Source organism: Micropterus dolomieu, linkage group LG17 (assembly GCF_021292245.1).
Source record: "Micropterus dolomieu isolate WLL.071019.BEF.003 ecotype Adirondacks linkage group LG17, ASM2129224v1, whole genome shotgun sequence".
Taxonomy (NCBI): domain Eukaryota; kingdom Metazoa; phylum Chordata; class Actinopteri; order Centrarchiformes; family Centrarchidae; genus Micropterus; species Micropterus dolomieu.
The window spans coordinates 4,046,813-4,060,819 of NC_060166.1; the positions used below are offsets into that span (position 1 = coordinate 4,046,813).

Below are 14,007 nucleotides of genomic sequence, written 5' to 3' on the forward strand. Positions count from 1 at the left end.
GAGACTGCGTCGGCCCGCCGCACCTCTCTCCCCGCCTGAAGCGCCTGCTTCATAGTTTAAGCTAATGATGAGTGTGTACAGGTGTGCTTTATACTCCTCCGGTTATTCCGTCACACCTTACCGTTCTAGCAACAAGCCAATAGGATTGGAGTGATTTCATTCACGTTCAGACCTGCTTCGCCTAGAGGCGTTCCCATAGTGTCGTAACCGACGCAGTCTCTCGTTCCCCTTCTCGGGGAACCAGGGTTACATACGTAACCCGAGACGTTTTCTGGGACAGGTTTGAAGTTGATATGTCCAACCTGCTAGATGTAGTACATTAAAACATAAAATGTGTCATTTCCTGTTGCCAGCAGGTGGCGCTATGACTTTGAGTGTTCAGGGCGGGACTCTTACGGGTGCTGGTCATATAATTAGAATATCATCAAAAAGTTGATTTATTTCAGTAATTCCATTCAAAAAGTGAAACTTGTATAATGTATACATTCATTCCACACAGACATATATATGATATGATATATTTCAAGTGTTCATTCCTTTTATTTTTGATGATTATAACTGACCCCCAAATCAGTATCTCAGAAAATTAGAATATTACTTAAGACCAAGTATTGAGTGCTGTACATGCTCATACTTTTCATGTTCATACTTTTCAGTTGGCCAACATTTCTAAAAATCCTTTTTTTGTTTTGGTCTTAAGTAATATTCTAATTTTCGGAGACACTGAATCTGGGATTTTCATTAGTTGTCAGTTTTATTCATCACAATTAAATGAAATAAACATTTGAAATATATCAGTCTGTGTGTAATGAATGAATATAATATCCAAGTTTCACTTTTTGAATGGAATTACTGAAATAAATCAACTTTTTGATGATATTCTAATTATATGACCAGCACCTGTATAATGCATCCCAAATTTGGTGCAGATATGAGCATGTAGACTGAAGTTATAACAACTTCCTGCTTTTGGACGCCACGGGCACGCCGTTCCATGGAATCTCACCGTTTGTACAACTTTTAATCGTCAGTGGGTTTAGACTGCACAGAAAAAAAGTCGGTTGGACTTAATCCCAAAGAGGAGTTTGTTAAAGTATGGAGTGTGTAAATCATCCAAAAATGACCAGAAAATTCAAAATGGCCGACTTCCTGATAGGTCTCGGGCATTGCTCGAAGAGGCTTTTTTTGTACGTCCTGACATGATACACGCAAAGTTTGTTGAGTTTTCGAGTATGTTTGGCCCCCAAAATTGAGGTTACTTTGCAGGAAAAAAAATTCCTTCATTTTCAATAGGGACCCTGCACGTTATGGCTTGGGCCCTAATGACTTTATTTATACAAGAGAATGATGTATCAGTACAGTAACTTAGTGTCTTTATTTCATCATGGTTGGATTCTGTTATTAAAAGAGTCAAATTCATTGGGCCTTTCAGTGATAATCATAAAAATGCCTAGCCTCAGCTACCACTTATCTTTCACTCCAGGTCATAGAAATGTCTTGTGTTCAGCAAATCTGATTCTTTTACAGGGAATGGGTTATCTGCATGCCAAAGGCATCATTCACAAGGATCTGAAGTCTAAGAATGTGTTCTATGACACAAACAAGGTGGTCATTACAGACTTTGGCCTCTTTGGGATGTCTGGAGTGGTACAAGAAGGCAGGTAGGAGTGAAATAAATGCTCAAAAAATTGATATGTGTCTCTGGTAAGCCACAGTTGTTGTCTTCATTAGTGTTGTATATGTGTGTGTGTGTGTGTGTGTGTGTGTGTGTGTGTGCTTGTTTAGAAGAAAGAACTTTTTCCGGATACCTCAGGGCTGGATCAACTACCTGGCTCCAGAGATTGTTAGAAAAATGAGCCCAGAGGTTGATGAGGACCAGCTGCCTTTCTCCAAAGCTGCTGACGTTTATGCATTTGGGTACTGATTGATGTTGATTACACTTTAACGGCCTACTCAGGTTAATCAACAAACACTCAATATATGCTATATTTTAAAGTAAAGGAGGAATAGACACTCTAGTTTACAACATAAACATTTACTATTTTTTGGTCAATTCAAATCAGCTTTATTGGCATGAATGTATAACAACAGTATTGCTAAAGCTTGTCTTTGGTGTTCAATTAATTAAGATAGCATATAAGTTGGTTTCACTATCACTACAGTTTCCCTGATCTGATTTTTGTGTTGTGTAACTTTCAGCACAATCTGGCATGAGCTGCAGGTCGGAGACTGGCCAATCACCAAACAACCTGTGGAAACTACAATCTGGCTAGTGGGCAGCAATGAGGGCATTAAGAAGGTGCTGACAGACTCCAACCTGGGCAAGGAGGTCACGGTGAGCCTCTTACATAGATAATAGAAGAACATGGCTGTGGCAAAGAGAGACTAAAGGAAGAGAGGCATACATCTGGATATGAGCACACACTGTCACTATCATCTTAAAGCCAGAAAATCTGTTTTTATTTTCTAATTTGGTCTGGGACAAGGGAGTCAGGGCAGAGCTGAGATGTGACCAGCAAGAGACAACCACCATCACTAAGTGTGATGGGCTGAGATAACTGTAAGTTAGCCTTACTGTCGTCTTCTTAAAACAATAATTCTCAAAGGCACTGCCTTGCTGGCATAGACTGCTGCAGACACCTCAGATGCAAAAAATGACACGTCAAGCAGCAGACGGCACTTTGATCACATTCAAAAACCTTATGTCCATGCATTCCCTGAATTGAGCTGCATCTTGAAATGTGCAAAACTTACTTTTTTGAACTCCTCCTAGGCGGACAACACAAACATACACATTATGAACAAAAACAATATAGACATATTGACAAATAGTGCAGTGAGCAGAGTGCAAAGGATGCAGGAGTAGTGGATGTGATATACAGGTACATATACAGCATACATGTACACCGTGCATGAAGTATAGTGCAAAGGATGCTGGAATAAATAAGTATAAGGAAGTGATGTTATATCTTCGCATCGGTCTGTCAGATTAACACGAAACGTGGATTAGTACTTTCCCATGCCCTTTGAGGCTCTATGCAAAATTTTGACCACCACCAATTGACCACTAGGTGGCGCAATAAATTAAGCGATCTCAGATCTTCCCATTGGTCTGTCCAATTAACAGCAAACCAAAATCGTTGGCGCCCCTCAGCCACTAGGTGGCGCTATTGTTGAAAACTTGTGAAAAAATAGAAGCGTTGAATAAAGATGTTTAGCTGATTTCAGCTCTTAGTGTCTGTAAGTGGATGTTTTTACGGGAATGTGGATCTTTCAGATCAATTTGAGAAGTACCTATCATATGCACGTTCCACATTTTTTTGTGTCAAGTAGTGTTGGGTACTTGTCTTGTTCTTGACTTGGTCTCAATCCCTCAAAGTCTTGGTCTTGTCTCGGTCTCATTATACACGGGTCTTGGTCAAGACTTGGTCTCGGTTTGGGAAGTCTTGACTACAACACTACTTAAGGTCCCCCCTGAAGTCCCTTGAGGATGTTACGTCCTGGATGGCTAAAACCTTTCTACAGTTTACAGAAAATAAAACTGAAGTCCCCATCTTTGGCTCTGCACATTCTTCCAACAACCTCAGTCTTGGTCCTGTGTCTGGTTTAAAATTTGATAACCAACCAATCAACTCATTTTTAGCACCAGTTATTTCCCTTTAGTATGCAGCTTTTTGTTTTTAGCACTAGCTTGGTCAATAATTAGTAAAAAGAACAGGCATAAGAAACACATTGTCTAAATTCTTTGTCCCTTGTACCTACCAAGCTCTGCTGCCTTATGTACATTCTGAGCAGCATTATAACAGGGACTAGAGATTCAGATACTTTTGCATAAGATTTATCATTTACATCATAGTCAAGGTGGATGTCTTCTGGTGATACAGTCACAGTTGAATTGTAAGCTAGTAAACAGCCAACAAATTGATAAATGGAAATCACAGTTGAAGCATCCTGAATCATGTAATCCTCCTCATTCCATCCCAACAGGAGATCCTGTCTGCCTGCTGGTCCTCTGAGGTAGACAACAGGCCGACTTTCACCCAGCTGACTTGCATGCTGGACAGACTCCCCAAACTCAATCGCCGGCTGTCTCACCCTGGACACTTCTGGAAGACAACTGAGTACGTATCCTAGAAAGAGAAGGTGTATTCATGATCCAGAGTCAACCAGCCTACAACACCAATCACACCAACATCTTGGAGTCTGAGTCTACATCATTTTATTTAGTCGATAAATATCTGCCAAAATCTACATTTTCATGTCATGGAATCAGAAGTGAGATGGAGCTAAAAGGAATCAAATGGAAAATTTTGTAAATAGGATTTTGTAAAGGAATGTGAATATTATGAAGCTGTCCTGCTGAGTATCAACTATGACTGCTGTTTGGTATTTTGAGAAGCAAGACTCACATTTTACGACACCTAAGATGGCATTCTACTCTATTCTACTCTACTCTACGCTTTTTTCCCTGGCACTTCAATAGTGTTTCTCAGTGTCAGTAGAATTATTTTCTCTTGTGTTTCTGAGCTTCCCAGCTCTTTCCTTCTCCTCTTTTTGTGATTTTCTTTCCTCTGGGTGCCGACTGATCCACCTCTGCCTGTTCCTGTTCTGCCTGGTCTCCCTCCCTCGTACATTTTCACCTCTGTCTATGCCTCTGTTTACCTGTTTCTGTATTATGCACACTTGCTTTTTAACACTGCTGGTTTTTGTCTCCTCACTCCGTTCTGGTGAAGGCCATGGGATCACCATCATTGCCTGAACAATAACTGTTATCAGTGCTTACATTGTCCGCACATCAGTCGAAGATATCATCAGTTGATGAGCTTTGTTTTGCTGTAACAAATACACACAAATGTCACATGACACCCTGTTTTGCTCAGACATGAGTGAGATATAATGAGAGCTACGGAGTTTGTTCATTCTTATTTTGACTCCTAACAGAACAATGAGCTAGAGTACAAAACTGGAGATAATGGTTTTATTCAAGTGTACAGCAACTTGTGATATTGTAACAGATTTGTTTCTTTCCTGCGTGCACCACATAGTACATGACAACCATAGTACACACCAGATGCATCATACAGACATTAGTTGGGATACAGTAGCCTTCTCCAGACTGTGACGCAGAGCTAACAAAAACAGTCACTTCCGGGTAAACAACTGGCAGTTGATTTCAATTGCGGAGATATGTAAAATTGGCAAAATAGTTTATTCATTTTCAGCCGTAACTGCAATGTTTAAAGATATATAATTAAAACGGAGGTCTGACGTTTCTGCTGCTGCTTATTTTAAGAACTGTGCTGCTTTGTGTTTTTGAGAAACCAAATCTACCCAACAGGGATGTCTTACTGCTGGACGTGTTTTTTTGTGTAAGCTCAAGCTCTTATTTTCTGTGGCCCAACAGGTAAACATTACATTTAGTGGTACCATTAAATTGTATGTATAAGTGCAGTGCCCGTTCACAGGCGCCGATGTGACGCCTCCCTGCACTTTTTAGAAAATGTATGTCAAGGTGTCTCACCATGCACCAACAGCATTAATAACACTAAAGCAGTGCGACAATAGAGGAGATACTGCTAGATATTTAGCGCTTCCTTAGAGCTTCATAAAACTCAGTGTTGAAACTCTGTTTACAGGCATATATGCCTGGCTGTTGCAGAGTGGAGCGTCGTGCGCACTTCGCGTGACTTCCGGATAATTTATCACTGTTGATGAACCACACAAAGAATATTTTATCATTTTTAAATAGCCGGCTACTTTAATAGACCCGCGAGGAACTGCGACGTGCATGCAGCACGGCATGTACACAAAACTCTGCACAAGACCGGTGAATGACAGGCAGAGAGAGAGAGAGGAAAAAATGGTCAACAATAAGCCTCAGTTTAGCTTCGTCTCGCAATCACCATGCACAAAAAGACACGATTCGATAGTATATGCAGGACTTGACAATTCTGATTCGACTATGTAAGGTTGAAACATGTCCTTTCTAGATGCCAGTAAGTCTAGATACATCAGCACTTTCACTATGACTGAATATTGACATGTGAGACTCTAATGGGTTGACGTGTGAATTTTGGAACAGATCTGACTCAAATATTTGTTTAAAAAAATGAAAATGACACAGGAAGTGCTAAATGGCTGACTTCCTGTTGATTGCAATATTTCATTAAAAAAAGCAGAAATATGGACTTAATACGTAATAAGAGCAATAATCCCACCATATCTCATGAAGATCAAAGAAACTTTGGCCAAAAAATAGCATGTTAGCTGTTGTTGTTGTGAGTGTTCACTGTAGCATACTTTAGTATTTAGTAGACACACGGTTCATGTCATGCGCACAGCGGCACAGACACCGACTTTTGCCACAGTCACACAAACACACACTAAAAAATGTCATCAAACCCGGACAATTAATCACAATACCTGCATGAAGAGATACCACAGGAGGTAATGAGAAAATATTTATTTCTGTAATTTGGGTGAAGTGATCCTTTGAAAAGTGTACTCCCCAAAATATAAATAAACAATGCTTTGTTATTACATAAATGACTTTATGTTGGGGCAGCTTTGGCTTTGTTTTGCTGTAACAAATACACACAAATGTCACATGACACCCTGTTTTGCTCAGACATGAGTGAGATATAATGAGAGCTACGGAGTTTGTTCATTCTTATTTTGACTCCTAACAGAACAATGAGCTAGAGTACAAAACTGGAGATAATGGTTTTATTCAAGTGTACAGCAACTTGTGATATTGCAACAGATTTGTTTCTTTCCTGCGTGCACCACATGGTGTTAGTGAACAGGATGTGGCTCGTGTGTGTGTGTTTCCTCAGGCAGGATTGCAATGTTCACTCACTGAATGTGTCTGAATGTAATGGGCTTCACCAGCAGAGTGGAACCTAATAAAGCATCATCCAACGATGACCTCATGCATGTACTGAATATGCAGTGTTGGAGATTGTATTTAATATACAGTGTAATATGTACTTCAGTAATATTTATGTATAGACTTTAGACACTGTGTAAACTGCCGCTGGTGTATTGGTGTTTTGTTGTTTTTTTCTTGGGTGGGGGGGTTAATCTGTTCTGTATTTTGTACAGGATGAGTTGATAATTTGTAAGCTTCTGCTCTGAACAATGGAATATATTAAAGCTGGTCTCCAGTGACTACATCTGATCTTCTTTTGTGATAGAATCAGTGTTGTGTATCAGAAATGATACAAATCATGACAATACACCAAAATGTGTCAAGATCAAGTTTAATGAGGTTAGGACCAAAATAGGAAATAAACAGCTAGATACATTTATTGTCATATTACAATAGGGTTGTATAATGAGATGCAGTTTGTAATTCCCTTTATGCTACAAAGCAAATGATGTATACAAAAGTAATAAAAGTATATACAGAAATAAACAATTTTCCATGGTGCAGTGCTGAGGATGAATTTAAGTCTCGCAGCCTGGAGAATTGCTCTGTGGCGGGCTTCACCAGGCTGTGGTTGGTGGGTACTGTTTTTTAGCATCATTATTGATGTCAGTGAAGATTCATAGTTATCCAATTTTTCAAATAAAATGCTACTGTTCTTGGCCACAGTGGTGCTTTGAGCTAAATGCCAACATGCTCACAAAAACAAGATACGTAATTGATGTAGTACAGCCTCACAGAGTCCACATTTTACCTTGCCATACAAATGAAAGGTCTTCACATTCACATACATATGTTAAATAAACAATGTGTCAGATACCGTGATGTGAGAGTGGTTGCATAAAACCATAGAGAGGATAAGGGCTTTCAGCTCATTGTTTTGGTTGCAACTTTACAGTTTTGGTTCCATGTGTATGTTCTCATCAGTCTGGTTTCCTGTAGCAGCAGGCAACTGTCTTCAGTGAAAAAAGACCTGGCTAGCTGGTGAACACAGTGGAGCATTTAGCAGCTGAAAAGCCAGATATTTTCTTCAGGTGTTAGTGGACAAAATGTTATTTAACTGGAATTATGGGGGCTTCCCAAACCATGAAATACATCACGAGCCCAACACAATATATACAGAGCTTACTACTCCTAGCTCGGCATCTCTCCACTGAATTCCCTAAATTAGGGATTAATTTAAATATTCTATTGATAACATTACCATACAAAACAACCCCACAATCTTACATCCACAAAAACAGTGTCTTTATCCATCTCCTGGTCTAGACTAAAGACTTGCTGCATAATTGTGTTTGTACATTTTACTCAATTCAATTCCAAACTATTGTAACATTTTCTCTTTTGAATCTATCAATTTAATATAATTTTTATTCTGTTACTGTTTTATAAACTTGATCATTTTATGTGAATGACTTTAGATAAGCACTAAGACAGTAACAGGCATTTACCAGAATATACAGTATGTCATACTAAGAGGAACAGAAAGGCAGGAGGGCAGCATTCAAATGGCCGAAATAACTGACAGAAGTTGTTCATCAGCTATTAACCAAATAGATAATCTTTTACAGTAAATCATACGCACCTCAGAAGATTCACTTCCTTTTCTGACATCCTGTGGTGTCCTGGCAAAGAACCTCTATACACACTGACTTTGAACTACTGTAGCTCTCTTATTCACCATCATTGGATGTTGAACTACTTACCTTCTGGAAGAGCTGCAGGGTATATGACTTGGATCAAGTGATTAGCAACTTACTGACATTTGCTTCTGCCGACTTGATGGCTTATAGAAAATAAGAAATCCATGTATATCCTGTTTTTAAAATTATGCATTTATTTCACTGATAATAATTCCAAACCTTTGGATCCAAAACGGGCACAGAAGTGGCAAGATCTTAAACCACACACATAGTGTTAAAATGAACACCATCCCAGTGTTTATATAATTCTCACCAGTTCAGTGTTAAAGTTACACTTTGGACAGTGTTAACATTTCAACTCTTTATAATGTTAAATATCTGACACGGTGCTGTTTTTTGACACATGAAAGTCTATTTTTACATTACACTCTGTTATTACCTTTCACTATTTGTGTTAATGTCTGACACTCACAGTGCTGTTCTATGACACTTGAAAGTCTAGTTTTTAAACACTAAATTGTGTTATTCCCTTTCAAAAAAACTTCCTAGTACCAGTCAGATTGGGCACAATTATGCACACTTACAGAGAAAATAAGGGTACAATATGTAGGCTCTCATCTCCACCATAAGCACCTTAAAAGTTTTTATACACAAGGTTCCTCAAGCAGTTTACAAAATTTTATTGTTTACAAAATGGGAATGTAAACGAAAGTGTCTTTGACTGGGACTTGATCATAAGTACGTGTTCATTTATTTCGCCTCATATCAAATCGAACTCCTAATATTATTTCTACAGGCTGCACAAGCCCCTATTTTACATTGAAAAATTTCATTCAATTAGTTTCAGTATTAAAGCTAACAGATGGGTTTTCAAAATTCTCTAGAAATTGCTGAAACTAAACTATTTGCTATACCACTTCTTTGGAGTTTAGCAATAATTGATGCACAAAAATCTTTTGTATTTTCTTTAAGACCTGATACATTGTTCTCAAAACAGCTAGCCTCAGGGCTCAGCATGGCACTAAATCACCAAATTCTGTAATATCTTGGAGACTTTAAAAAAATTAGCTTGAAATTCTCTTAAAATGTTTTTTGAAACCCGATTATGTTAAAAACTGATGCTTACAATGAATTTATGAAGAAAAACAACTTAAACCTGGTGCTAGGATAAAAACTGTGATCAATTCTTAAATGGGTTATCAAGGACTGAGAAGCCACATGAACAGCTTGATAAATGAAACATTCCTGAATCCAAGTTCAGCAGTATTGCCCATAACTCACAAACTCTTGGAGACTCATCTGTCAGTCTCCAGTCTGCCTCTGTTATAAGCCTGAATGGAAACCTCTAGATCTAGCCCAAAATCCTCAAAAAGTCTGTTAAGACTGCTGCTGGCTGTGCATCTCTGGCTGTGCTTGTACTGGCTTATGATCCAGCATCTACTCTACTGACAAATTGAAACATGCTCTTTAAATAATAGATATCAATACTTGCTAGATATTAATGTTATCAGTTATATTGTTATTATTATCATTATGAATTATCAGGATAAATGTCAAATCATTACTTCTATTGAGTTTAAATGCTGATTTTTGCTCCTTAGTGAAAGCTGAAGAAACCAGACAGTTAATTTTTGGTTTAAACTATTCTTTATGGTCAGAACATGAAAATCACTTACCAAACAGTGGATCACTTCACAAATCAATCAAAACAACAGAATATCCAAAACAATTATGTAAAAATCCTTTTTCAACAAATATGGGAAATATAGGAATCTGAACTATCACAGAGGGAAGAACAGCGAGCAGATTTTTTACTGCTCACTGTATACTTGACTCTTTATACCTTTTGGAGAGAAAGGATCTTTTAGCAAGTGAAAAAGTTAAGTGATTCCCAGGGCATATTTCTCCTTCTGCATGCGGGAGGGAATCCTCCTTTAAGCAGTCCAGAGTCCAGAGTTGTAACTAAATAAAATTTAGTTTAAAATATTTAGGAAACACTTGCCCGTGCATCTCAGGACAAGGACATCCTCCCCAAGGCATTTTCCACCTCTCATATAAGAGACAATAGGTTTTCAGTATTCAAATTATTCGAACAACAGTATACCAAAAACTGGTAAGGGTCAAAGTAATTCAGTGTATCAGAGGAATGTCAAAAAGCAGCAGTACTGTAAAAGAAAAATAACACATGTGACAACACTGTTGTTGATAATAAGTAGACTGGATTTGTTGTGAATTATTTTGGAGCATTATAGCCTAAATTGTTATCATTAATTACTAGAGCAGACAGTTAAAGATAAAATAAAAGACATTAGATAAGAGATAGAGAAAGCTCAGAATGAAGGGAAAATAGGGAGAAACAGTTTGACCAACAGGTAGACAGTACTGACATACGATATAGCCTTTAGTGAGTGAAAAGTAGTCACAGAGACAGAATAATGAAAGACCCCATCCTGTTAGATAAGGTCTAAATAGATATACCCCCAGATGAAGAAACGTACAGAGCAAGTGGAAGGAAGATATAAGTAAGTGCATTTAAGGGCCAGTACAGGAAGAAGAAGAAGAAAAAAGAATTAGGGTCTTTAAAGGGTTGAGTTAAGATAAAAAGGAGAGATGGAAGAAGAGAGGCTATATTAAATAGGGAGGAGACGAGAGCTAGATAGGAATAGAAAGAATAACAACTCCCCAACGAAGTGAAAAGTTCGTCAGAGCACAGAACTCAGAAAGACAAAAGATCTGCCTACAGACCAAGGCACCTGCAGAGCACAACGAACCATGAGACATGACGACAGCGAGACAGAGCTACAGTGGACAAGATGGCAGCTCTGAAGTTTCATGAAGAAGGCGAGAGAGCAGCTTCAAAATGGACACATCAGAATCTGACTGTGAGGAAGAGAGGGAGGGCCACAAACGAGCAGTGATACAGGAGGCGTTCCACAGAGAGGCGTGCCAACCTGATGCATCACAGGCCCAAGCCCACCTCCACTGACGTCAGCATCTTCCCAACGCTGAGGATGCAGCGAGTCAGACCACATCTACCATCTACAGTCCAATCATAAAGAGGACCACACCACCTTAAAGACTGTGAACCTAACAGCAAAGTTTAAAAGGTCAAGAAGGTTTAACAGTGAAAATGAACTTCAGCCAAAATGCTCTCACATGTGACCAAGTGCTGACAGGAACATCACCAAGGAAGAGCTCTCTGTCTCACATAATCAACATTACAAATGGTCAGACTGTCAGAGGCCTTGAAAACTGCAACATCTGCTGAAAAAGAACTGTTTGAAGACTGACCTCACAAGAGTTTGGGAGTAGGAGTGTTGATAATTTGTAGGAGAAGAAAAAATAGAAAGATAGGGAAAGAAAAAAGATAATAGAGACTGATGTTAAATCCAAAAAAGACAAAGAATAAGGTTAGCTCAGGATCTATAAAATAGCAAGATATGTCATTAATAACTGATTAATTAACACAAATACACTGAGTTAATAAATGTACTGTCCTACTCTCTTCCAACAGCCACCTATTAACTGAATTTCAGCAAAAAGGGATCAGAACATCAAGCATTCCTTGTGTTTTTAGGAAAAGGGAATCTAGTGGGATTATTTTATATTATAACTGTTAGAGATCACTGTCTGCTCTGGATTTGTGCAGAGGAACAGCCAGCGCAGAGCTCCTTGGCGTAGCAAATACAATGACAGGCAACCTTTCAGGCTTGATTTTAAAGAGGCCGAAAGGAGAAGCCTCATTGAAGCCTTTATAAAGCAATTTCAGCAGCACATTGCTACTGCATGCTTAAATTTGATGATTGTGAGTCTTAAATCATGATCGACCTTTATCATGTATTCCACAGGAACAACCAAGTAACTGTAATGATAACCTGAGACACATGTGTGATGCTGAACACCTGAGTTAATTTATGTTTTCTTTCTGTTTTTGTAGGAATTATTAGTAAACTAGTTTGAAGAATGGAAGAATTGTAGTGCACTAATGAATAATGGAGTGTTTCAAGATTTACTATTTGTACGTCCAATAACAATGTAATTCAATACACAGATATACAGGATGTTAGAAGGGTTAAATTGCAAGCAAATGGAATATATAGGAAGCAAACTCATGTTGAAAAAGACAAGATATTTTTCAAACAGATAGAGACGATAGTTAAAGTCTCTAAACTACAGTAGGATAAAGCTCACTTATTGGTAATAGTAACAAGTACAGTTGCAAGCAAGTTAAATAATCCTTCACAGCCAGTCAAAGACCAGAGGAGGCCACTCTCCTATGAGGCCTCGTGAGGCAGACACAGCAGCAGACAAGATCAAGCGCGACCTGCATCACCACAGAGACAACTTTGACAATCACCAGCTATGAGTCCAAGTGAACCAGCAAAAGGGAAGAACAAGACGGAAAATACAAACGACTGAGCACCCTCAAATTGGTACCCAGTTTGTTCCCCAAGAAACCTGAGTGCCAAAATAAGTTCCACAGTACCACGGACTAAACTTTCAATATGGACATCATACATGTTTACCTGACATTTTGTACCATTCTGAAGTGTCACATGAATGATTGTTGAAACACTGTTATGTCTGGTCATTGTATTGTTACATAGAAAGTTCACTATGCACCCTGTGATTGTTTTGATATATGATATGTGCCTTTCAACACATTAGGTGTTGTTATAATTGTTAGCTTGCTAAAGTATATAAGAAAAGAACAGCTCACTGCATAAGATATTATTTGTTTCACGAGTGTAAACCATTTACAAGGTATATCTCACTATATTATAGCACGTATAGGTAGTTTAATATGTTAAGCTCATTTAAAGGGAAACTCATTTAAAGGGTAATAAGGAGGAGTAATGGAAATCCTTGTCATTATAACTTGCTCAAATGTGTTAGAAACAGGAACATCCCACCGCATGATTATTGATTATTTCACAACGTGTAAACACTAATTTGGGTATTTTCTTGAAGGTCTGCAAGTCTGAGGAATAGGTTTCAGATCTGCAAATACAATAGGCCGCCTATTTTCAGTGGTCACAGTGTTGGTGTATAAAGTGTGAGGCTTTACAGCCTCAGAGGAGGGAGTGTTGTGAATTATTTTGGAGCATTATAGCCTAAATTGTTATCATTAATTACTAGAGCAATGGTGGTCTACATTGTCATCATTTAAAGTGTTATTTTATAGTGTAAAGTTAGGATCACAGTGTTGGAACTCTATAGCTCTGAGTGTGTGTGCTCCTTTCTGTAACTAACTGCCCAGGCTCATGCGTGTGTGTGTGAGCAAGTTCGTGTGCTTTGGGAGAAAAGGGAGGGAGCACAGTGAGGCAGCATCAAAAATACCTGCAAAGGAAAATATAGAAGCAGATTTTGTGCAAATTGTATTACAAAACATACATCAATATAGTCCATCACAGTAAGAATGTCCTGTTTCTAGCA

General features: G+C 38.5%; 1 protein-coding gene across 1 annotated transcript in view; it reads left to right on the forward strand.

Moving 5' to 3' along the window:
- The window catches only part of LOC123986228 (kinase suppressor of Ras 1-like), a 40,015-nt gene extending 32,845 nt beyond the window's left edge, over window positions 1–7,170 (forward strand). Inside the window, exons 13-16 of the mRNA XM_046074371.1 lie at window positions 1,528–1,661; window positions 1,786–1,917; window positions 2,200–2,335; window positions 3,988–7,170. Of these exons, the coding sequence (XP_045930327.1) occupies window positions 1,528–1,661; window positions 1,786–1,917; window positions 2,200–2,335; window positions 3,988–4,134 (549 nt within the window). The 3' untranslated portion in view covers window positions 4,135–7,170. The remainder of the gene's footprint in view (window positions 1–1,527; window positions 1,662–1,785; window positions 1,918–2,199; window positions 2,336–3,987) is intronic.
- Window positions 7,171–14,007: the final 6,837 nt, after the last annotated feature.